General features: G+C 47.7%; 1 protein-coding gene across 1 annotated transcript; it reads right to left on the bottom strand.

Annotated features, from left to right (window-relative positions):
- Positions 16,254-24,543, bottom strand: GPX7 (glutathione peroxidase 7). Its single transcript, XM_021096633.1, has 3 exons — positions 24,342-24,543; positions 19,321-19,582; positions 16,254-17,525 (listed from the first exon to the last, which is right to left on the bottom strand). The coding sequence occupies exons 1-3, from the start codon at positions 24,474-24,476 to the stop codon at positions 17,362-17,364; spliced, it is 561 nt and encodes a 186-aa protein (XP_020952292.1). The 5' UTR covers positions 24,477-24,543; the 3' UTR covers positions 16,254-17,361.

The raw sequence follows: 26,238 nt of genomic DNA on the forward strand, positions 1-26,238 counted from the left end.
GCCGCCACCTCGGGCCACCAGACGGCCGGCGAGAGACGGCCGGACGGAGACAGAACGGAGCCCGAGGAAGAGCGCGAAGCAGAGCTAAGCAGAGAGACCGAGATTGACGCAGAGACGGAGAAAGACACAAGAGGCGCGGAGACGCCGCGGTTAGAGACCTGGCGTCCCCGAGGGCCGAGGGAGGCGACCAGGTACGCGGACTGGGCTGGGCGGGAGGGGAGCCGAGGGAAGGGGAGGAGGGAGGAGGAGGGCCGGGGAGCGTGGAGAGCGGCGGGAAAACAGGCGGGAGCCGGCGCGGCGCCCGAGCGCGGGGCGGGGGGCGGCCGGCGGAACCGGGAGGAGGGAGCCGAGGAGCAGCCGGGCGCGCGTCTCGGCCTCGGCCCCCCGCCCGCCCCACTGCGTTACCCGTTTGTGCACGAGGGCGCTGGGTGCTCAGAGAGACAGCCCAGGTCCAGGGTGGCAGAGCGGGAATTAAAGCCACCACTTTGGATTCCACACTTGCGCTGAGCCCCAGCCGTGGTGCTAGGCGCTGTGAGGACGCCGGGAACCTCAGGGCAGTTCCGGCTAGTGCAGGGCACCGGTGAGGGACCTGCCATTGAGCACGCAGTAGGGTCGCTACGGGAATGATTCATACACGCCCTCACTTAACCTTCACAGCAACGCAGGACCATCTTAACTCATTTTATAGATGAGAGCTAAGGGTCAGATGAAAGTCATTTTCCTGGGCTCTTAGCGCATGGGATTTTAACCTAGCTGGGTCTGTTTTGTTCCCAAGCCCTTGCTCCCACATGGCCTCTTTTCCAGTGACTTAAGTGTTCTCATCTGCTGGCTTCCTTGCCGGCCACTTCCTTTCCTGAGCAGCTAGTTCATGCACTCACACTCCCGACCGCACACTCCTTTCTTCACACTCCCTGCAGCAATGGCCTAGGACTCAGGGGCCACTGGATGTCCAGATGGTAATTCCACCCACCCGGAAGCCAACCCAGCATACCTCTGTATTCCCAGACATCACTTCCAGATCCCAAGGTCAGTGTTCTCACTAGGATCAGAGGACCACAGTCTGAAGGAGCTGAATGAAGCCCGTCTCTGTTTTCAGGGTATGCTGGGAAAACCCAGTCTCTGAGAGGTGCACAGTTTGGCCCAATTACACTGATTGAGCTAGGACCAGGGACTACTGTCCTTCCCTGGTCAGTGATTCCCATTTGGCCAATCACAGGGTGCTGGGGCTGAAAGGGAACTGTGGGTCACGTAATGAGTTACTGAGTTACAGCTAGTATTTAATAATAATAATAATAAAATGGAATAGAAAAAGTGCACTGCAAATACTAAAGCCAAGTATTCTTCATAAAATACTTGTTTCAGTTATGTACGTATGTATTATGTGGACCAGAGCACAATGTGAAATGCATTTCTTCCTTTGAGTCAGGTCCGATAGGTTTGAAAGCCACTGCGTCTAACACCTCTCATTGTACAGATGGGCAGGGACTAGCTCAAGACTGCAAAATCTTTAGCTCTCCTCATTTCCCACAGCAGTGGGTACAATGGGAAATAGTTAATGGGATGCCCTGGGACTCCCTGTTCCTCCATCCCTTGCTTTCAGTGTGTATGGGATAAATCATGGGCATCAGGGGATCTGGACTGAAGCCCTATGAGCCTTACCCTTTCTCTGCTTTTTCTCTCTGTGCTTCAAGCTCCTTTTCTTTATCCAGGCTAGCTTCTCAGATCCTAGTAGGTACCGTGCCCTTGACCAGGGCACCAGGCTCCCTGACAGAGGTCAGATCTGGGTCTGCCTTTGAGAAACACAGTATGATGGGGGAGTTAGACAGATTAGGGCAGTGAAGGGGGAAAAAGCGTCATCATGGCCAGAGAGGGATCACCACGTGAAGGAGCAGGAAAGAGTTTTAAGGGGTAGTCTCTTCAAGGGTCACTGTAAGGTCCAATATGAAACCTAGGAGGAACCACTATTATCCTCCAGAAAATCTCTCCCCTGAGCTGTGGGTCTCTGCAAACTGGGAACTGGGTGACATACTCTAATGGAGGTGCAGTTTGGTCTCTTGAATTATCAGATGAAGAGTAAAGAGGAAGGTGGAATCCTGTGGAAAGGAGTGAGGTGTTTTGGAGACATGGGGTTTAGTTGTGAGGACAAAGCAGTCTGCTCTGGCTTCTGGCAAAACGGGGAACCTGCCAACAGTTTCCAAGCCAAGAATTAATTTGTTCCTTTCAGCAACACTGTGGGGTGAACAAGCAGAGATGACTGTGCCCCTGAGAAATAACAAGCCCAGTGTCACAAAGCAGCCAATGGCCCAAGACAGGACTGGTACCCAGGTGTGTCTAGCAAAGGGTCCCCCTTGGCAGTCTGATAAAGATTATTGACCTCTATTCAGCAGATTTTGGGGTTTTTTTTTTTGGTCTTTTTGTCTTTTAAGGCTGTACCTGCGGCATATGGAGGTTCCCAGGCTAGGGGTCTAATCAGAGCTGTAGCCACTGGCCTACGCCAGAGCCACAGCAACACGGGATCCAAGCCGCCTCTGCAACCTACACCACAGCTCAGGGCCACGCCGGATTGTTAACCCACTGAGCAAGGGCAGGGACCGAACCCGAAACCTCATGGTTCCTAGTCGGATTCATTAACCACTGCGCCACGACGGGAACTCCCCAGAAGAATATTTTTAACTACAAAAAGTAAATTGCTGAGGATTATGAAAGATACCAGTTATGTAGAATCATTATAAAAATATTTTATGAATTAGTCCTTTTAAAACATTAAATAACGAGCTTTAGAGATTTGTCTATTAACTATGGTAATTTTGAGGTGGTGAATGAGTGTAAGCAGTGTTTCAGGATATTGCTACTGTAAAGCAATACAAAATAACTGGTTTCTATTGGGGACTGTCACAGGTTCTGCTAACACTACTGTGACTTGTTGCTTACCTGCATGAGAGAGGAAGTGCCCCATTTGAGTTAGTGGTTGGTGAAAACAAGGATGTCAGTTTTTTCAATCCAAATACATGGACCTCCTCCAGATTGTACTCTATCAGTGGACCCCTGTGGCTCTGTGGAATCTATGCGAAAACCTTCTACCACTTCTGCTCTAGCACCTACTCTAATGTTTGTTCCTTCATCATGTGCACCACGTTTCTTCCTACAGACACTGCAGACCTATTATGTGCTAGACAGTTTCCCATTTTGTACGTCATATAGTCCTTGAAAACTTCCTTTGAGGTAGGGATTTTTCTTCCCATTTTGCAGACAGGGTAACTGAGACTCAGAGAGGTTCAGTGATTTACCCAAAGCCACACAGCCAGTAAGTGGTCAGAGTCCTGTACCACCAATTACTTCCTCCTTACCCGAGGTCTGAGGACTAGAGTCTCCAACACCAGAAGGGAAGGAACATATAGGAGGGAAGAGTAGGGCGGGAGGACTCACGTTTATGGAGAACACACCATGAAATAAAAATTGTGCTCTGTGCTGTCCATTATCTCCTTCATTCCTCACAACTCTGCGCAGTGTTACTCTCTTCAAGAAATTAACTAGGGCGTTCCGGTCGTGGCTCAGCAGAAACAAATCTGACTAGCATCCATGAGGACGCAGGTTCCATCCCTGGCCTCGTCCAGGCGGCTAAGGATCCAGTATTGCTGTGAGCTGTGGTGTAGGTCGCAGAATCGGCTCAGATCCTGCGTTGATGTGACTGTGGTGTAGGCCAGTGGCTACAGCTCCGATTTGACCCCTAGCCTGGAACCCCTATATGCCGCAGGTGCGGCCCTAAAAAGGCAAAAAAATTTTAACTAAATATGTGTATGTTCATTATAAAACAACAAACTAGAAAACCCAGATAAACCAAAAGAAAAAATAACAATCACCCATAACCTCACCACACAGAAATGTCTATTAATAGACATTTCTTCAGCGTGGCATCTTCCAGATACACACACACACACACACACAATTTTGCACCCCTTCTGCCCACAGGAAAACTGGACAGAGATTAGGTAACTTGCCCAAGGATATACAAGTAGTTAAGCTCCAGTCACCTGCGGTGTGGCCTTAGGCTGTCACTTTCCCTCTCTGCGTTAGGACAGTAGTTAAGATGGAAGAGCTGGAAGCCTGGCACCTGTGAGCCACTGGAAGTGAGTGACTGGAAGATGCTTCTGCCCTCAAAGACCTGAGTGACTGGAAGACGCTTCTGCCCTCAAAACCATGCTCTGGACCTCGGCAGACTTGCTCTGGGAGGGAGCGGGGGCCTCAGGGTGTAGAAAGAAACGCTGCAGCCCAGGGGTGCTGAATATCTGCGGTGAAGGCTCCATTCTGCTTACTGGGTGGTCCGCCCCCAAGGCCCTGGGCTCTGAACACAGCCCCTGGCCCACGACCTTACTGTCGCCAGCTGTGCCCCCCTGACTCCCCTCCCCCAGGCCCCCCGCCGTGGCTGGAGAAGCAAGAAAATTATACCGACCACGTGCATGAAGTTGCTCTAAGTGCCGGTTCCCTGCACGGTCGGTCGGTCTCTCTCCTGATGCCCAAGATGGATTCTTTCCCTTCTTTTCCAGGATGATGCCCTTGCGCCTCATCCTGCAAGAAGTGCCTTTGCCATGTTGGAACATGGAATCCAAGGACAAATCAGACTGAGGCTCAGATCCCTTGATACCAGTCAGACTTTCCTCCAACTCTAGGTGGTCACCCTTTTGGTTTAAATGTTTCGTTAGTTTGTTGTTTGTTTTCCAATGAAATCTTTAAAACACACAAATGACATAAAGGATTATACAGGAACCAGCTATGTACTCTCTACTCAAATTTAAGAAATAAAAAAATTTGATCAATCTGTGCTTGGTATTCCTTCCAGCTCACCTCCCCGCACAACCATTCTTCTGAATTTGGTGTTTATCATTCCCATACTCTTATTTGTTTTTTTATCACATATGTATGGATCTTTGAACAATGTATGGAATTGCTTTATATGTGATTACATCTTAAATAAATAGCATCATACTACCTGTATTCTTCTGGAGCCTGCATTTTTGTTTGTTTTTGTTTTTCACTCAGGCTTATGTTTTTGAGCTTTGACTATACGGATGTGTATGCTCAGTCTGGTTCATTCATTTTTACTGCTACATAGTTTCCCACCTAGTGAATTTATGATGATTTTTTTAAAAATGTTTATCAAACAATGGTTGATTTATAGTGTTGATCAATTTCTGCTGTATAGCAAAGTGACCAAAGAATGTGTGCGTGTGTGTATACATATCATGGTCTATTCCAAGAGACTGGGTATATTTCCCTGTGCTACACAGTAGGTATGTGATGATTTATTATCCATTTTCTTCGATGTTTAGATGCTTTCCAATTTCTTTTATTGCTGTACAGTGTTGTTTCTCAAGTTTTTCTTTCTTTTAAAATCGAGTAAGTGTACAGCTTGGTGAATTTATACTTATATAACCACCACAACCGTCAAGATGTCACACATTTCTATGACCTATCACCATTCTTTGTGCGCCTTTATAATCAGCTCTCCTCTCCACCCCTAATTTTGCCTTAGGCAGGTCTTGCCTAGTCTTGCTTCTGCTCTCCCTCCTTATAGATTAGTTCTGCCTGTTCTTGAATTTTTGTCTTAATGGAATCAGGTAATATGTCCTCTTTTGTGTCCGACTTCTTTGGCTCACAATGCCTTTGAGATACACAGAAGTTGTTGTGTGTACAAGCAGTTCCTTCCTTTCTATTGCTGAGTACGTGGAAATATACTCATTTTATGAAATACTACAATTTTGTACATTTAGCTGTTAATAGGAATTTGGGTTGCTTCCAGTTGGGGACTGTCAGGAATGAAGTTGCTCTAAAGATTTTTGCATATATGCTTTTTTTATGACTAGGTTCTCATTTTCCTTGGGTGAATCTTAGGAGTAGAATTTTTGGGTAATAGGGTAGATGTGTGTTTAACTTTATAAGAAGTTGCCAAACTGTTTTCCAGAGTGTCTGTACCATTTTGCACCCCCACCAGTACTTGGTATTGCCAGTATTTTTTATTTTGGTTGTTCTTATAGGTGTGAAGTAGTATCTCATTGTGGCTTTAATATTGTTTTTTTCCTAATGACTAATGATGAATATCTTTTCATGTGCTCATTAACCATTCATGTATCTTCGGCAAAATGTCTGTTTTGCCTTTTTTTTTTTTTTTTTTTTTTTTTTGTCTTTTGTCTTTTTAGGGCAGCTCCCACAACATATGGAGGTTCCCAGGCTAGGGGTTGAATCAAAGCGCTTGCTGCCAGCCTACACCGCAGCCACAGCAACAGCAGATCCGAGCTGCGTCTGAGACCTACACCACAGCTCATGGCAACCCTGGATCCTTAACCCACTGAGCAAGGCCAGGGATTGAACCTGCAACCTCAGGGATTCCTAGTTGGATTCATTAACCACTGTGCCACGATGGGAACTCCCTAAAGATGTTTTTTGAAAAGCAGAAATTTAAAAATTTGATAGTTCAGGGAGTTCCTGTCGTGGCTCAGCAGAAACTAATCTGACTAGCATCCATGAGGACACAGGTTCAATCCCTGGCCTTGCTCAGTGGGTTAAGGATCCAGCATTGCCACGAGCTGTGGCGTAGGTCACAGACGCAGCTCAGATCTGGCATTGCTGTGGCTGTGGCGTAGGTCAGCAGCAACAGCTTGGATTCGACCCCTAGCCTGGGAACCTCCATATGCCAAAGGTGTGGCCCTAAAAAAACCCCAAAAAACAAAAAACTGCATACTCCGTGATCACAAAGATTTTCACACTTGTGTTCTTCCAAACATTTTATAGCTTTAGCTTTAACATTTATGCCTCTGATCCATTTTCAGTTAATTTGTGTCAAGTGTGAAGCAGAAGTTGTTTCAAAACTATCCTTTGAAAGGACTATCCTTTCTCAATCCAATTAACTTGACACCTTTGGCAAAACTTAATTAACCATGTGTGTGTGGATTTATTTCTGGATTTTCTGTTCTGTTTCGTTGACCTGATCTGCATCCTTACACTAGTTCCACTCTGTCTTAATTACTGTGGCTTCAGAAGTAAGTCTTGAAATCAGGTAGTATAAGTCCTCTAACTTTGTTCTTATTTTTCAAAATTGTTTTAGTGGTTCTAGGTCCTTTACATTTCCATATAAATTTTAGAATCTGTTTGTCAATTTCTGCCTTCCAAAATCTTGCTTGGATTTTGTTTAGGATTGCACTGAATCAATAGGTTAATTTGGAGAAACTTAACATCTTAATATTAAGTTTCCCAATCCATGAATATATCATATCTCATCATTTACTTAGTTGTTAATTTCTCTCAGCAGTGTTTTATACTATTCTGTGTGCAGGTGTTATACACATTTTATAAAATTTATCTGTTTTTTCTTATTTTTTGCTATTATAATGAAATTCTTTTTATTTTTCTTTTTGGGGCTGCACCTGTGGTGTATGGAAGTTCCCAGTCTAGGGGTTAAATTGGAGCTGCAGCCACCTGCCTAAATCACAGCCACAGCAACACCACATCTAAGCTGCATCTGTGACCTACACTGCGGCTCACAGCTTGTGGCAATGCCAGATCCTTAACCCACTGAGTGAGGCTGGGGATCAAACCCACATCCGTTTCTTAACCTGCTGAACCAGAACAGGAACTCTAAATGAAATTTTTAATATAATTTTTTTTTTTTTGTCTTTTTGCCTTTTCTAGGGCTGCTCCCATGGCATATGGAGGTTCCCAGGCTAGGGGTCTAATCGGAGCTATTGCTGCTAGCCTATGCCAGAGCCACAGCAACGTGGGATCTGAGCTGCGTCTGCAACCTACACCACATCTGGGTCCTTTAACTCACTGAGCAAGACCAGGGACTGAACCCGAAACCTCGTGGTTCCTAGTCATATTCATTAACCACTGTGCCACGACGGAAACTCTTAATTTTCCAATTTTTGTTGCCAATATATAGAAATACAACTTATTTTTGTGTATTGTCCTTGTTTTCTGAGATCTTGTTAAATTCTTTTTTTTTTTTTTTGTCTTTTTGTCTTTTTGCCATTTCTTGGGCCGCTCTCTCGGCATATGGAGATTCCCAGGCTAGGGGTTGAATCGGAGCTGTAGCCACCGGCCTACGCCAGAGCCACAGCAATGCGGGATCCAAGCCGGATCCTTAATCCACTAAGCAAGGCCAGGGACCGAACCCGCAACCTCATGGTTCTTAGTCAGATTCGTTAACCACTGTGCCATGATGGGAACTCCTGAGATCTTGTTAAATTCTAGTAGCTTTTTAAATAGATTACTTAGGAATTTTTTTTGTCTTCTGTCTTTTGTCTTTTTAGGGCCTTACCCCATGCATGTGGAGATTCCCGGGCTAGGGGTTGAGAATCAGAGCTATAGTTGCAGGCCTACACCACAGCCACAGCAACGCCAGATCTGAGCTGCGTCTGCAACCTAAACCACCACTCATGGCAATGCCAGATCCTTAACCCACTGAGGGAGGCCAGGGATCGACCTGTGTCCTCTTGGATTCTGGTCAGATTTGTTTCCACTGAGCCATGACAGGAACTCTGATTTTTTTATATTAACATAAAAAACAAATTTCCTGAATAAAGGTGGCTTTATTTTCCTTTCCAGTTAATGCCTTTTTTTTTTTCTTGCTTTGTTACATTGTCTAGGATTTCCAGTATAATGTTGAAGAGAATTCTGACTTTTGAAGCAGAGTCAGCTTCTTTTTTCTCTGCACCTGATTCTTTTCCATCAGGCGCTTATCAACAGAGAGATCCTCTGAAGGCTTGACCTGAGCTGTTGAAGTAGCCCTCGTGGTTACAAGCTGCCTTCTAAAATCTGAACTCTTATACCTCTCCAACTATACCTGCTGCTTCTTTCCTGAAGGAAGCCTCTGATTCAGCCAATCTGACCTGGGAATGGAGCCTCCTCTCCTAAGTTTCTGCCCATGCAGTTCCCTCATTCTGCTTATCTAAATCCTCTGTACTCGTCAAGCTCCATCTTGAAGAAACCCCTCCTGCAGGAAGCCATTCTCTGACCAACACTCAGGGCATCATTCTTTCTTGTAGCACCTGCTGTTCTGTGTACATGTACCATTCATTGACCATTTCCAGGTGCCATCATCTCACTTAAGAATCACAGCTTCAGATCCTGCTGAATAGCATGAGACTATGCTAATACTCATGTCGCACAGAAAAAGGTAAAAAATAACTGCAATACATCAAGAACCTGACTGCTGTACATGAAAAAAAAAAAAAAAAAAAAAAAAAAAAAAAAAAATCACAGCTTCAGACTATGGGCTCCTCTAGGACAGAAGTTGTACCTGCTTTGGTGCTGGTTTTACCACATACTCAGCCAGTGCCTGGTTCTTGAAGGCAATGCTGCTGCTTTGTGTCACCTTTTTTCCTTTGTATGCTTTGTGCAAATCAGAAAAAAAGTGCCCCTTGCTCTGGCTAGAGGTAGCTCTTTGCCAAAGGCAAGGCTGGGTAAGTAGAATTCAGGCTAGATTTCAACTCCTCATTGTCCCTTCTGTTGGACACCTTCAAAATCTGCATAGCCATATGGGTCAAAGGAGGAGAAAGAATTAAGAATTGAGCAAATGATTCTGAAATATAGATATTTTATATAAAGGTATTGAGGCTCAGAGAGGTTAAGTTTTTCACTCAAGGACCCAGCCAGAAATAGCAAAGACTGGAATTTGTGCTGAGTCTGCCAGTACCTTATGTTCAAGGAAACACTGCCTTTTTCTACCTCCTTCTCTGGTCTCAACACGAGTACAGCACTTTATTTGTCATTAAGCATCTTTCATACTCACCGTTCTTTTTCAGCCTTACATCAGCCCCTTCTGGAATTTGCTCCAAGACCTCTGCACCCTGGAGTGAATGGCTTTCTCTCAGGATCAGTGTCTCCAAACCTAAACCCTCTCTGTCCCTGCTGGAGTGTTACTAGTGTCCAGGAAGCAGAGAATAGAGGGAGGGGCAAGGACTTTGGTACCAGATCAGCCTGGATGTCAGTCGCTACTTGGCAGTTGACTTGTTGGGAGACTTTGAACTTCTCACTTAGTCTCATCTGTAAAATGGAAGTCATAGTACTGACCTGGTAGGGATGAGATACAGTTATGTGAGCAGTCAGTAGAATTAGTTCCCCTTTTCCTTCCACTTTGCTAAGAGCAAGGATGGCGTCTCCTGTTAGGTCCACACACAAGAAAACTGCAGCCTTTGCTACAGAAGATTCTTGGTGAAGTATGTCAAGCCCATGACTAGAACTACTTTTTCTCTTGACCTTGGGCACGTCTGTCCCCCCTCTCTGAGCATCAGTTTCCTACTTTTTAAGTGAGGACAGTAATACTTAAATAACTACAAAAAGAGCCATCATTTACCGAATGCTTCCTATGTATCAGGTACCCCAATACTTCATGGGTGTATTTTTATTTAATCTTCATAATAGGCCTATATGAGGTAAGTTAACATCTCTGATGTCCCAGAAGAGGACAGCAAGGCCCAAAGAGGTAAAGTCCATGAGTCTGTGATTTAAATTAAAAACTTATAGAGGAGTTCCCTTTGTGGTGCAGTGGAAACAAATCCAACTACTATCCATGAGGACCTGAGTTTGATCCCTGGCCTCAGTGGGTCAGGGATCCAGTGTAGCCGTGAGCTGTGGTGTAGGTTCAGACACGGCTGGATCCCAAGTTGCTGTGGCTGTGGTGTAGACCGGCAGCTGCAGCTCTGATTTGACCCTAGTCTAGGAACCTCCATATGCTGTGGGTGCGGCCCTAAAAAGACCCCCCCCAAAAATTGTTGCTCTGGACACAAGAGTCCTAGACAATTTTTCCTCTACCATATGGCCAAGCTAGGAAGCGTTCTCCTCAAGGCTTCAGTAAAGGAAATCAACTGCAGAGAGGTACTGATGCTAACACTGTTTCGTATGTGTTTTAGCCCACTTCCACTTTCAAAGTGCCTTTGCACACATGAGCTTGTCTGAACACTCCAGGGGAGATAGCACATACACAGAAGTATCCAGCATAGCGCCTGACACCTATTGGGCGAAATCTTGGCTTCCTTTTATTGGCTAGGTGAAGTGATGGAGGTTCAGGAAGATTAAGTGACTGTCCCAAAGTTACACGGCTAGTACAGGGATTTTGTCAATTGTCATGTTGATTAGCCTGATAATTATTGTTCTCAGCTCTTCTGCTTTAATCCTGGGTCTCTGCTTTCACTGGGAGTTGCAGGGTGAATCAGAAGAGTTAGAATCTTTGTTTCCTAGAGTTGAAAGAATCCTAGAGGCCATCTAGTTCAACTCCCTACTGCATGGCATTCAACCCTGGTTTAGAGTTGCCAGATAAAATGCAGGATGGTTATTTAAATTTGAATGACAGTTAAACAAGGAGTAATTTTTAAAATATAAGTATATTCCATCCAGTTGTCACAAATGCCAGGGATGACAGCGGCCCTGGGACTCCCTCTGGAGAACGAGCAGCAGGGCTCAGTTGGCCGTGTGATCAGAGGGGAGCACTTATATTCCAGGGGGTTAGAGGAAGGGCCTTCTGACTCTGGTCTCCCACTCACAGAGACTGGTCACCCCTTCCATGGGAGGATTTGAGCCTTTTAGGGGAAAACTAGCTGATAGCAGGGGCTGAGATAGTCTCTAGGACATTCAGAAACAGACACAGATGATGACACCGAGGTCAGTCAGTCAATACGTGCCTTCTGCATACCTGCTATGGGCCAGGCACTTCTTGTGCTCAAAGATTACAGCAGAGGGAAGGTACCCAGCACTATCAGGGAAAGGAAGAAACTGGGCAATGGGAGGAAGGAGTGAAAGAGAATACAGCAACACCAAAGGTTAGAGATGGAGGAGGATGAGGCACAGGACTCTGAATGGCAGATTAAGGAGCCGGGCCTTTATTCTGAGGATAGGGTTCGGGGCACCCTGAAGCAGAAGGTGATATGCTCAGGTCTGCTTTTCGGAATATCATTCAGCTTGTGACATGAAGGAGGGTTAAAGGGGGATTGGGGCCAAGTATACGAGCCAGAGAGATGATAAATCCTGAGTTAGCATAGTCACAGTAGAAAGAAGGAGCAGACAGAGATTTGAAAAATATGAGGAGTTCCCGCCATGGTGCAGTGGTTAACGAATCCGACTAGGAACCATGAGGTTGCGGGTTCAATCCCTGCCCTTGCTCAGTGGGTTAACGATCCGGTGTTGCCATGAGCTGTGGTGTAGGTTGCAGGTGTGGCTTGGATCCCGCGTTGGTGTGGCTCTGGTGTAGGCCGGTGGCTATGGCTCCGATTTGACCCCTAGCCTGGGACTCTCCATATGCCGTGGAAGTGGCCCTAGAAAAGGCAAAAAGACCAAAAAAAGAAAAAAAGAAAAATATGAAGATGTGAGACAGAGATGGCTCTTTGTCTCTGCCCCTCCAACATGTCTTCTTTCCTTTTAGGCTAATAGAACTCCTAATTTTCATATAGGCCCATGGCCATACAGAATAAAAACTTGATTTCCTTATGGAAACAACTTGGGTGTGGCTATAAGATCAAGTTCTTCTGACTTATAGAATATGATATATTGCCCTTAAAGGAATAGAGCTGAGGCAATGAGCTATCTTGGGTCATGCAGATGGTGATAACACCTTGGGGATGGCAGAGCCATAAGAGTGGCCCCTGACTCACTCGTGGAGCACAGTAAAGGTCGAGCTTTTACATGGGAGAGTAAAAACTTTTTTTGAGGCCATGTTTACTTTGGGTTCCTGTTCTAGCTGTCAGATCTCTATCCTGACACAAAAGTGGTAAAAATCACAGGTGAGAGCTAAGATGTAGGGACTGAAGGAGACATGGGGAGGTGAGGAAGCTGCAGAGTTTTTTGTGATACTCAAGGCAGTGTTTGTTTCGTGAAATGTGGCCTATTGATTCCCTGCAATGTAATCTCTCTGGGACCCAGGAATCTGGGCAGGCAGCTTGGGGATGTGTAGCAATCCAGTCCTCAGCAGTTCCCTCCAGCAACCTCAGGCTGGCCATGCTGGAGCTGCTTGCATTCCACAGGTGTCTCCATGTGACCGGAGCTCCAGGTAGAGCCATCTACTTCTCCAATCAGTAGTTCAGTGTCTACCTCTGCCCCAGGGTTTACTTCTGGCCTTCATATTTGGGACTGAAAACAAACTCTCATGCTAGGTCAGGTCTCTATCATTCCTTACCTGGACCTCACAAGACCCTGAAGGATCTGGCCCCTGCCTACCTCTCGGGCCCTTTTCCTAAATACTTTGCTCCACACAGCACTGGCTCCATCCTTTTGAGCATCTTCCCTTGTTAGGGCCTTTGTTCAAACCACTGCTTCTGTTTAGGAACCATTCCCCACCCACAACATCTTTCCCCTAACTCTTGTTAAAATTTGAGCTCTCAGCTTGAATGTCCTTTCTCAGGGAAGCCTCCTCTGAACTCCAGAATATGTCCAATGCCACTTTTAAACATGCTCCTGGAGTTCCCATCATGGTACAGGGGTTAACGAATCTGACTAGGAACCATGAGGTTGCGGGTTCGGTCCCTGGCCTTGCTCAGTGGGTTAAGGATCCGGTGTTGCCATGAGCTGTGGGGTAGGTTGCAGACGCGGCTCGGATCCCGAGTTGCTGTGGCTCTGGTGTAGACCGGCGGCTACAGCTCCTATTCGACCCCTAGCCTGGGAACCTCGATATGCCGCGGGAACGGCCCTAGAAAAGGCAAAAAGACAATAACAAAACAAAACAAACAAAAACATGCTCCTGGTTCCTCATACTTCTTGCTGGTGCATATCATAATTGTAATCATATAATAATTGGTGTAATTATTTCTTTATTATTTGGCTTTCTCAGTCTCTGTGGGCACTATGACATCTTGGAACGTGTGTTTTGTTCACTGATGTATCCCTAGAACCTAATGGAGAACCTGACACATTGGCAATGCTCCAGAAATATTTGTTGATGAATGAATGTCTCTTCCAACCATAATTTCCCAGAAAGTCCCCCATAGTCATGTTCTCCTCCCTCCACACTCCAGCTCAGCTCAGAGACGTGAATGAGCAGTTAGGATGGGATCGCCCTTTCTCTGAGGACCTGGGATCAGTTGATAGTGAATGACAATCATCTAAGGGTAAAAAGAGAGCTCAGCAAAAGACAAAGGGCTTTATCATATCTGCAGCCAGAGATGAGCCCTTCCCCAAACTCCTGACTGGTGGTCTCTGGCTTGCTAATCAACCCTAATAGCAAAGAGCTAGGGGATCAGTGATATGATTTAAGCAGACAACTAAAATATTGATTAATAATTAAGGGTTGGCAAATAGCTAAACTACTAAGATATAACCTAATAAATAAAGTAGCTGGCCTATAAGTAAATTGTTAAAAGCTAATTAAGACATTAGTAGACTATTCAAGTGTTAGCTGATAACCAAGAGATTAATTTAAAACTAAGTTGTTGGCAGATACTTCTTAACCAATGACTGGGATAAGAGTTGATAACAGTTCAAGGCGAGATTTCTCCTAGTGGGACTCTTGTACCTTAGAGGGGATTGGGAACAGCAGACAGCTCGCAAAGCCTAGGAATGCAGATCTCGTTGGGAGCGCAAACTCCTCAGCTGAACTCTGCACTTCTGGGGGGAACCGTTTGCTTGTCTTTGGCTTTCCAGGTCGGGTCCAGGCAGGGACGGCATGGAGCCAGTGCCCAGTTCCCATATAATTAAGTTTAATCTGCTCCCAGCCAGGCCCTGTGCTGACCGCAGAGAGGGGAAAGCAGTTGCTTCAACAGTGAGAATGGTGTCGTGAGTGAGAGGCGTGTGAAAGGAGAGGCTTGGGGGTTTGCGAAGGCTGGGTAGAAGTGTGTGCAGGTGTGTCAGGGAGAGGGGATGAGTTCGTTCTGGGGACCCTGAATTGAGGTGTCTCTAGTCCTGCCCAACAGGCAGGTGGATGTGGGTCTGGCATAGATACAAGGTAGAGATTTGGGTGTCATCAGGGTGCAGATGGTGGTCAGAGCCATGAAAAAGAATGAGATGGTTGCAGCAGGGTATATGGAGTGAGAAAACAGACCAGCCTAGAAGCCCAAGAAGCCCAACAGGGAAGGAGTGGAAGAGGAGGAAGAGACATCAAGAGACACTGAGGAGGAAGGAGCACTCAGAGAGATGGGGGGAACCCAGGAGAAGACAGGGGCGTGAAAGCTAAGGGAAGAGACTGTGCCAGGGAGAAGAGCATGGTCAGCAAGGGCAGATGTGGCCGACAGGTCAGGCAGGATGAGGCGGGAGAGCTGGCCATTGAGAATGTGGTTCCCAGACGTCTATCACAATAATGTCTGCGATAGCTGCGTTTCATTGTGTGTGTGGGGGGGGGCACGCATGTGTGCACATGTGTAAATGAACATGTGCAGAACTAGAGCTGGGAGCAGGGTGTGCACAGACAGGCTGGAGGCCACTGTGGTTTGTGGTCACCTTGCAAAGAGCCTCCATTTACTCTGGCAGCTTTTAGGAGAGACCATTAAGGGCGGCTTTGAGAATCGTGAGCACATTTCAACCCTTTCACTGTCCAGTGGGAAAGCAGTAGACAGCAGAGAGGGAACAATTTGCAAAGTCCGAGTCAAGGGCATAGTCAGGACTTGAATCTGAATCTCCTTCTTCTAGAGAGTGACCCTGAGAAAAGCAGACATGAAATTCTCATTGGCAAATGAATTATCAGTGACTTTGCTTATCACCTCAGTTTTTAGCTGCCTCTCTTTATATTTATATAAAAGTGAAATACATATTTTACATATAAAATTCAAACATTACAGAAATAACAAAGTGAATAACCCTGTTATCCTACCCCATTCACCCCACAGACAACCACCATTAAATTTCATCTCTCTCTCTCCCTTTCTCTCTCCTTCTAACATTGTAAATTCTTTTTTTTTTTTTTTTTTTGCCTTTTAGGGCCACACCCATGGCATATGGAAGTTCTCAGGCTAAGGGTCTGATTGGAGCTGCAGCTGCCAGCCTACACCAGAGCCACAGCCACACTGTGGGATCTGAGCCACGTCTGTAACCTACACCACAGCTCACAGCAATGCTGGATCCTTAAGCCACTGAGCGAGGCCAGGGATGGAACCTGCATCCTCATGGATACTGGCCAGGTTCATTACCGCTGGGCCATGACGGGAACTCCTGTTCTTGTTAATACTGGATGCTTTTGTGTGTGTGCAGGTGTCCATTACAACTTGCCCTTTTTTCACTTTGGGACAACTTTCTATGGTAATACAGAAGTTAATTCATTGAAAATAAGTGTATTAGTGTATCACTGGGATTTGTACCATAATTTATTAACCAAACCATAATGATCAACGTGGACACAAAGGTTGTTTTGAATTTTCACTATTATGAACAATGTACATACATATTATTGTACCCACATATTTGCACAGTTTGGGAGTCAAAGGAGGAATGATGGATCAAAGAATATAAATATTTTGTTTTAAAAGATAGTGACAAATCATCCTCTAAAAACTTGTGCCAGTTTACTGTCCTGACAACAGTCGAAGTGAATACCCATTTCCCCACACCCTTACCAACAATAGGTATTATCATTTTAAAACAATCTTCCCAACTGAATGAGGCTGGACATCTTTTCATATTCTTATTATCCATCTATATTCTTCTGCTTGTTTGTAACTGTAGTGTACTTTCAGTCATTGAATTCTTAGTGGGCAATAATGACTGGCTTGATGAAAAAAAAAAGTCTGGGAAGATTTCGTACGAAATTTCTAACAGTGTTTACCTTCAGGGAGTGAGAGTATAGACAATGAGGGGGGATTCTTTCATTTTTATTTTGTAGCACCTTTTATAATGACTTTGTATGACTTCTGCAATTAAAAAAAAATACACAGGAACATACTAACAACAAATAAATGTTTGGCCCGGATCATTATGGCTAGAAATTCATGTTGGGTGCAAGATTTTTTTGATCACAAGTTATTTTTTGGTTCATATGCAGAACATTTATTGAATTCCTCCTAGTTAGCTGGCCCTGCCCCTGGCACTTTCACAGGTCTTTCAACCTCATCCTCACAACAGCCCTGTGAGGTAGGAGTCGGCTTCATTTTGCAGAGTTCTTAACAGGTAGGAGATGATTGCTTGAAAGACTTGTTAGGCACATGTGTTCATGCGCTAGAGGTTCTTATTGGCTGGTGAATGACTGGTCAAGAGCTCTCACTGGTCAGGAGTTCCGAGACGGTGCTCCAAGATGCAAGCAATCCAACTGCTAGACTTTTCCGCCCACGGGAGTGATGGGGTGGGGGGATAAGAGAGGAGAAGGGAGAGTCAGTAGTCTCTCCCTTTGTAGCACCATTTGCGTTTGCTTTGGTCACCTGTGCATGGGGTAGGGGGCAGTGGGAGAGGAAGGGAAAGTGGTTACAAGTCTTCTCGCTTCTTCAGGATGAGCTTCCTCACGAGCGCCGTAATCTGAGGCCTGATCTCCTCCACCGACACGGTTGGGTCCCAAGCCCCTACTACCTTTCCATCTGGGGCCACGAGGTACTTCCAGAAGTTCCAGGTGGGCTCCTTCCCGGAAGTCTCTAGAGAAAAGGAAGAAGGAGAGCAAAGTGTGCTTCTCTGTGTCCCCTCTCCTGGAATCCCACCATTGGTGTCCATCCCTCCCTTGAAGTAGTGGTTCTATTAGTTAGAATGAACTGGAGAACTTTTTAAAATCCCAATGCCCAGTCCATACCCCTAGACCACTTATGTAAGCATCTCTGGGGTAAGACTCAGGTATCAGTATTTTTCAAAAGCTTCCTGGAGATTCCAATCTGTTGCCAACGCTGAGGACTACTTTTTTAGGATTCTGTGAAGTGCTTGATAAGGCAATATCAGATTTCCTTTATTAATGACCTCAAATTACTGAACAGTCTGTGCCCTATTCTTTGATAATGGTTTCCAGACGTTAGTTCATGAACTAATTGCATCTGAATTGTGCTGGTGGTGCTGGTGCTGGTGCTGGTGCTGGTGGAGGGTGTGCCTAAAATAGATTCTCGGGCTCTGCTTCAGTAGGTCTCAGGCTAATGCATTTTAAAGAGCTCCCCAGGTGCTTCTGAAGCACGGCCAGGTTTGATCTATAACTGGGAAGGAACTAATAAAAACACACAGAGAAAAAAAAGCAAATATTAGGATTGACCCACAGAGCAAAATTCAAATTGCCTCAGTAAGGGACCTTTTGTTTGCTACACTGCCGTCGTTTACTCTCCGAGGTGAATGGGCTGGAGATAGGGGTGAGGGGTATGACAGCAACCAGAAGCATGGAGTGGGAGGTGAGAGAGGGCAAAAATGGACCCCAAAAGGAAGGGAAAGGCTTGAGAAAGGAAATAGGACTTAATGATAAGCTTGGCCAGTGACCCCTTTTCGTGGTTTTGAGGCTTCTGGAGAAGGGATCTATTTCTTAAATATTAAGCCCTGGTCAGGAGTTCCCATCATGGCTCAGTGGTAACGAACCCAAATAATATCCCTGAGGACACAGATTTGATCCCTGGCCTCGATCAGGGGATTAAGGATCTGGTGTTGCCATGAGCTGCGGTGTACAACGCAGATGCTGCTTGGATCCCACGTTGCTGTGGCTGTGGCGTAGGCCGGCAGCTATAGCTCCGATTCGGCCCCGAGCCTGGGAACTTCTATATGCCATGGGTGGGACCCTAAAAAGAAAAAAAGATCTGGTGGAGTTCCTGTTTTGGCTCAGTGAGTTAAGAACCCAACCAGTATCCATGAGGACGCAGATTCAATCCATAGGGCTTGCTCAGTGGGTTAAGCATCTGGGTGTTGCCATGAGCTGCAGGCATAGGTCACAGATGAGGCTCGGATTGGGCATTGCTTGTGGCTGTGGGTAGGCTGGCAGCTGCAGCTCCAATTCGCCCCCTAGACGGAGAGCTTCATATGCTGCAGGTGTGGCCCTAAAAAGAAAAAAGATCTGGTATCCTGGCTCAGAAGGTTTACCTCCTGTGGCTTGTAGATGTTGCCTCTGACTTGGGACAGGTGATACCTGCCAGTCTTCTCCAGGCATGTGGTGTCCCCTGTCTGCAGCTAAGTCCACAAACTCAACCCCTCCATTTTGCCTAAAATCTGAGGGCCCAGTCTCCTTCTAGGAGCTCCCCCAGAGGGAAAGGAGAGCCCAGAGAAGTCTACTAGAGTGACTCTGAGGGAGAACCGCGAGGCAGCAGGGGTGGCGATGTTCTTAGGCGGCCCATCCTCGAAGATGAGCATGAGAACAGACCATCGACCCACGTGCGGGGTCTGGACGGGGCCCCGGGTCACCCAGCCAGCCAGAAGCTTCCACCGCCCAGGGAGCCCAGGCCTCAGCCAGCAGAGGGAAGGCTCGGGACTCACGGGTCAGGTACTTGAAGGCAGGGTGGGCCCCTGTGCCTGTGACTGCGATCTTGCTGAACATGGGGAAAGAGACACTGTAGGTGCGACGGGCGAAGCTCTCGATCTCCTTGTTGCTGTCGGGCTCCTGCTGACCAAACTGGTTGCAGGGGAAGGCGAGCACGTTGAAGTGGTGGGGCCCCAGGTCCCTCTGCAGCTGCTGCAGGGCGCGGTAGTGCTGGTCTGTGAAGCCACACTCGCTAGCCACATTCACCACAAGGGACACCTGGGTGACAGAGACAAAACCCAGACACATACACAACCCCGGGAAGAGGCATGCCCTTGTACGTGTCCTGACAAGCCCACATGTGTGACTCCCCACAACAGTTAAGAACGCAATGGACACACATGCAAACGTGTGTACAATGCTCTCACATCCACACGAACACATGCGCACAGGCACAAATGAAGTCAGGTGTGCAGGGGCTTATGAGACTCATGAGAATAAGCACATGATACACATCAGGGGTTATGCCTCTGCCCCATGATTCAGAGACACATTAGCACACATCACACATGCCCACAAACACAGAACACAAGCACAGAGAGAGGCACACATACTGATGCGCTCACATCAGGAGGTGACACAAGAGAGGGAAACGGCAGGCCTGGGTTCAAGTGCTGGCTCAGTCAACTAGCACTTGTCATTCGACACCCAAGTTGCCTATATGCGTGTGGCTTTCCCTTCTGGGATGAGCGCAGGAGCTGTGTCCACTTCACTGCTAGGTCTGACATATGGAAAAGTCTTAGACAGTCATGTGCCGAATGAGTGAGTGAGTGTCCACGAGTATGTGATCACCTGACTGGGTACATAGACAGACATGGGGTTTTGTTGTTGTTGTTTGTCTTTTTAGGGCCACACCCGGGGCACATGGAAGTTCCCGGGCTAGGCATTAAATGGGAACTGGCCTACACCACAGCCACAGCAACACCAGATCTGAGCCGAGTCTGCAACCTACACCACAACTCAGAGCAACGCTGGATCCTTCACCCACTGAGCAAGGCCAGGGATCGAACCTGCGTCCTCATGGATACCAGTCGTGTTCATTACTGCTGGGCCATGACAGGAGCTCCTATTCTTGTTAATACTGGATGTTTTTGTGTGTGTGCATGTGTTCATTACAACTTCCTCAGGATACTAGCTGGGTTCGTTACTGCTGAGCCACAGCAGGAACTCCCTGACGTGGTTTTCTTTTCTTGTTTTTTGGGGGTTTTTCTTTTTTGGCCATGCCCACAGCAATGGGAAGCTCCCAAACCCAAGCCACAGACCAAACCACAGCAGTGACAACACCGAGTCCTTAAGCACTAGGCCACCAGGGAACTCCCAGAAATGGTTTTCTTGATAAAGGGATCCCAAGAACCTCAGGGCAATCCTTTTTTTTTTTTTTGTCTTTTTTTGCTATTTCTTTGGGCCGCTCCCGCGGCATATGGAGGTTCCCAGGCTAGGGGTCGAATTGGAGCTGTAGCCACTGGCCTATGCTAGAGCCACAGCAACGCAGGATCCGAGCCGCGTCTGCAAACTACACCACAGCTCACAGCAACGCTGGATCGTTAACCCACTGAGCAAGGGCAGGGACCGAACCCGCAACCTCATGGTTCCTAGTCGGATTCGTTAACCACTGCGCCACGACGGGAACTCCAGGGCAATCCTTTTTTGCCCTTCACTCTCCAGGAAACAATACCATTCTCTTCTACCACTAGACTCACTCTTAAATTATTATTGCTTTATAATGAATGTATTTATTGCCTTTAGGTGATAAATATAAAGCTGGCTGATGGAACTCTATTATATTACTGCAATTACAGTTTTGGCACCAATGCTATGATTAGAGCTTCTAGTTACATATTATTAAAGGATTTAAAATCTTACCTGTGTCTGGGCAGCCCAGCCGTATCTCGCTGGCCACTTTTTTAGAAGAGGCGGGATTATACTGGCTGGCTCCATAAAGAGGGCCACCTCCAAGGGGCAGCCTGGGGCACTGGACATGCACAGCCACCAACTTCTCAACCTCAGCGCTATTGGCATTTGGGGCTGAGCAATTCTTTGTTGTGAGGTGGCTATCCCGTTCATTGTAGAATATTCAGCAGCATCCCTGGCCTCTACCCACTAGATGCCTAGTCTTAACAATCAAAAATGTCTCAGGGGATATTTTGTCAGGTGGCCCCTGGGGAGAAAGATCACAGCTAGCTGGGAACCACTGGGCTAGATAATGAGAATCACTGAGCTGTAACTCCTTCACCCATTCCTTGGGGCCACAGGCTGTTAGAACAACCTCCCCCATTTTGTCAGCATATGCCCACTGTGCCTGTGGCAGTGAGAAACTGGGACCCTAACTCCCTTTATAGGTAGGGGTCTTCCTTTTCTCTGCTGGATCCCTGGGCATTGAGAACACTAAAGGTTGTTTATTTTTAACCCTACATCTTGAGTGTCTGCCCATACTTTTGGAAGGAGGGAAATCCTCCTAGTTTCATGCTTGAATCCAAAAAGCTTATCATTAAAGTGACTACAATGCAGAACATACAGTTAACTTCCATAGACACATATATCAGCAGAGAGGCAGACTCAGATGTGTACACAGAAGCTGACAAATAAACCACTCACACACACACTACACTCAGGCCTACAAGTACAAGCAAGGACATTCCCAAGGGTCACCCATGCCTCCACACTCGACACTGGTCTAAATGACTGTCTTCCCAGCTAGCCTGAGGGCACAAACCATACAATTTTGTCATGGCTATGTCTCCAGGCCTAGACCCAGTGGCAGGCATGTGATGTCTGTGAAGTCAGTGCTTTTTTTCCCCCTCCAATTTGAAAAACACTTGTGGTAAACGGCACAGAATGAGCCAGCAACTATCTGCAGGTGAATGAATGACCATACTGCCCAAGTGGCAGACCAAGGTGGGTTAACTCACAGTATCATTTACAGTTTCCCTGGAATGACTGTTCCTGGCTTCCCTCTAAAGCTGGAAATTAAGATGTGGGCTCTGGAGCTGGACTGCCTGGGTTCAACTGCTAACTCTTATCTCTTAGTAGCTGTGTGACTTTATTCCTTTTTTTTTTTTTTAATTTCTTTCTTTTGGGGGCCCACACCCGCAGCATGTAGAAAGTCCCTGGCCAGGTTTCGAACCCCCGCCACAGCAGTGACCTGAGCTACAGTAGTGACAACACCAACTCGATCACTGCCAAGCCACCAGGGAGCTCCTCAATTTCTTTCTGATTGATTTCCTGGCCTCTCACTGCAATGCTTTTTAGGATTTACCAATGACGTAGAGCATGAAAACACTCAGAATTTGGGGATTACATTCCAGGTAATTTTTCTTCAAGATTTCTGATCCTCACATCCTGGATGCCTTATTACTTCTAAAAACAAAGAGCCTTTGTTCTGTTTTTGTCTTAGCACCTATTACTATTAGGATTACCTTAATCGTTTCTCTGTTCCTTGTTTATTGTCTCTCTCCTCGCCATCTCATATAAGCTCTGTTACAGTGGAAACATCTGCTTTGTGCACAGTTGTATCCCCAAGGCTGGCATAGTACTTAATATACAAGAGGTGCTCAATAATAATGAATTACTGAGTAGCAGAACTGGTCCAGTGCTACGCCTGGGGCTCTCTGGTGAGCTGCCCTGGAGGAAAGCGAAGGCTGAGGGGAATGGGCCCTGCTCTTATTGGCTCTTTGCTTTGAGTCCTGGATGAGGCTCCTGCTGGAGTCCAACAAACAGAAGCTCAGAGCACTCTGCCTCCACACTGTCATCTCTTTGAAACTCACAGTACCTTGGGGGACAATCAGGACATGAACTGCTGTCTCCCATACTCCCAGCATAGTTGAGAAGTTCAAGGCTTAGTACTTTCTTCACTAAAGATGGCCTCGCTCCTGGGGGAAGAACGCTAACAGTCATTTTTGTGTGTGGTCCATCCAAATCTGGATGCAGGGCTCCCTGTCCATTGGAGACCAACTCCTCACCCTTTCCAAACCACAGCCCCAGGTCCACCTTGCAAAGTGAACTTGGAGGGCTCTTCATCACACAGAGGGGGCCATCTAGGTCTGAGTGTAGTGTTCAGGGTCCCTCTCTACCCTCCTCAGCGTCACTTTCCACCACACTCAGCCTCATGCTTATATTCCTCCAAGGGCAACTGCTCCAAGACCTCCCCTCCTCTCCCCACCCTTCTTGCTGTTGACTCCTGAGCCTTGGCAGTGACAGTTCTCTTTGCCTGGAATGCTCTGCTTGGTCTTGATAAAACTCAGGCTTGTTTCAAAGACTCCTCCAGGGACACTTCCTCTCTCAGGTCCTCTCTGAGCTGAGACTGCCTCTCGGTAAGGAGGTAGCAGTTAGATGGATGGCTTTTCTATCTCAGCAAACTCTGCCACCTTGGGGGTTTGCCTAGAGTAGGCCAGAGGTGCAGGGGAGGTTCTCCTCCAGGCGCTGTGCTTTCTAGCGCTACTGACCTTCCCTCTCTGGGCCTTAGTGTAAGCTCTAAAGGATGATCTGCGTAAGATCCCCGTGCATCTGAAATGATAACTTTCTCTGCACCGAACATACATTCCCACAATGTTCTCAGTGTTCTCTAATATCAGCAACTCCTCTGTTCCAGCCGCGGAAACTGGGGATGGGACAGGCAAAGGCCTTAGGACGCTAGGATTACTTTTTACACCGGAGCGTGAGCGGCTGGGCCTGGGCGTCCAGCCTCTGGGAGAGGTCCGGGCCTCAGTGCTCCAAATCGCTGGGCGGGAAATTAGCGGCAGCAGCGAGAGTTTCGGGTTTCACTGCGTGCCTGGCCGTGCCACGTAGTCGCGCGACAGACCCGGCTCAGGATCTGGGGGGCGAGGCTCCCGGGCGGATGCGGGGTGGGGATCGGGAGCCGGGACAGGGTGGCCGGGCGGCCCGAGACCCTCGGAGCCACACACAGAAGGGTGCTGGGCCGCCGGGCGCGCCCGTTAGGCCCTGGCCCGGAGGCGCCGAGGCCCCGCGGGCCGGCACTCACCGAGCCGCGGTACTTCTCCAGCGACACCAACTTGCCCCGGATGTTGACCGCCTTGAAGTCGTAGAAGTCCTGCTCCCGCTGCGCGCGGGCCGCCGCCGCCAGGAGCAGCCACGCCGCCACGAGTGCAGCCACCATGACTCGCCGGAGAGCGGACGGCGTGGCGACGGCGAAGACCAGGCGGGGGGCCCGCGCGCGGGGGGCGGGAGGGGGCGGCCCCGGCGCCGCGCAGCCCGCGGGGCAGGACGCGCCCCCTTCTTCTCCGCGGGCGGTGGAGCGCCGGCTGTGGACCTCAGTCTCCCCATCTGCAGTGCGGGCCTGTTGCACTCCGCGCCCCAGCCGGGGCCCCAGAGCCGTGGTTTCAGGATTCTGACCCCTGAGAGCAGAACTCGTTTCAGTGAGACTCCCTCTTGTTCCAGGATGCAGCGACTGGGAAAAGAAAGGGAGGGGAAAACTGCATCTGAGAACGCAGCTTCTAATGAGTGCAGTGCACTTAGCCTGGCCCGTCTCTCCAGGCCTCCCTTTCTCCATCTGGGCTTTTCCTGATGCGCCTAGACAGTATAGAATGGGAGTAATAGAAAATTGAAGGTGAAATGTGTGGTCAGCTGAATGGTGCCTGTGAACCTTAGGTGAATGAATGCGCGTTGTCTGAAAGGGATGGGAGCAAGAAGGAGAGAGTAGGGAGGGCCTATTTCAGGTTGGGTCCCTGAGGGAAGCAGGTTCTGAGATGGAGACTGCCGTGCAGGGTGCTTATGAGGGAGTGCCCTTGCCATCAACACCTGTGGGAGGGAGGGGAAGAAACAGGAGTGGCCCAGAAAAGTCCAGAGCTCCAGGCAGACTCCAGGACAGTCTTGGCGGGCCCCACAGGGACTTTAGAGCTAGAATGGCCCATCAGAGTTGGCCCCAGATGAAAAGATGACCAGGCCTTTATATCCCTGCCTTCATCTTTCATTGGATATGGGCCATCTGGGAAGGGGTAGGACAGGAGCCAAGGTGGCCGTGTCTTGGGGCGGTGGGGGTGGGGGAGCTGACATTAAAGGCTCTTCACTGATAGCTTTCCCAGCAGCTGAAGCTCCAAGTCTTCACTGACAGGGGGTCTGGACCACACATCACAGCATCTCCCAAATTCAGAAAACCCCTGTGGAGCCCCACTAAGTGCCCAGCATGTACTAGTTCTCCAGGACCTCACAGGCTGGCATGAGAAAACTGGAACTCTCATGTAGTGTCCCAAGGGCTAAGCACTTCTATAGGAATTCAGCAAACACTTCTTGAGCATCTGTTCTGCACCAAGTCCTGCTCTAGGTGCCCCTCAGGCAGTGAGGAACAAGGCAGCAGGGGGAACAGTTATCACATAACTCCTAAATAGCTCTAAAATTGCAATCGTGGTATCACCTAAACTCGCCTTGGGCGAGCAAGACACAAGAAGGGTTTTCCAAAAGAAAGAATGTTTGAGGTGAGCTTTGAAGAACGAGTAGAAATTAGCCAGCTTTAAGCAAGTGCAAAGACTCTGGGAGAGAAACATGGTGCGCCAAGAAACAAAGGCGGCTAGTTTGGGTGAAGCAGAGAGAGCAGAGTGAGGGGGGTAGAGAGGCAGGCAGGAGGGAGTCACAGAGACCTGGCAGGCCATGGGAAAGATTATGGTCCTTAAGCCAAGAAATGAAGCTTCTTTCTTTTTTACAGTGAGGAAGAGGCGGTGAGTCCTATGATTCCTCCGGCTGTTCTGTAGGCAGCAGATAGGAAGGGGCAAGAGCAAATGTGCTCCAGATGCTGGAGTAGAGGATGCTCTGGGGTTGTGAGGCCATAGCTAACTAGCCATTAGGAAAAGCCTCTCTGAGGTGATAACACCAAAGTCATGTCTTGGAAGAGAAGTGGGAATTCTCTAGTTTGGGAAGGAGGAGGG

The sequence above is a fragment of the Sus scrofa genome, chromosome 6 (genome assembly GCF_000003025.6).
Source record: "Sus scrofa isolate TJ Tabasco breed Duroc chromosome 6, Sscrofa11.1, whole genome shotgun sequence".
Lineage (NCBI taxonomy): Eukaryota > Metazoa > Chordata > Mammalia > Artiodactyla > Suidae > Sus > Sus scrofa.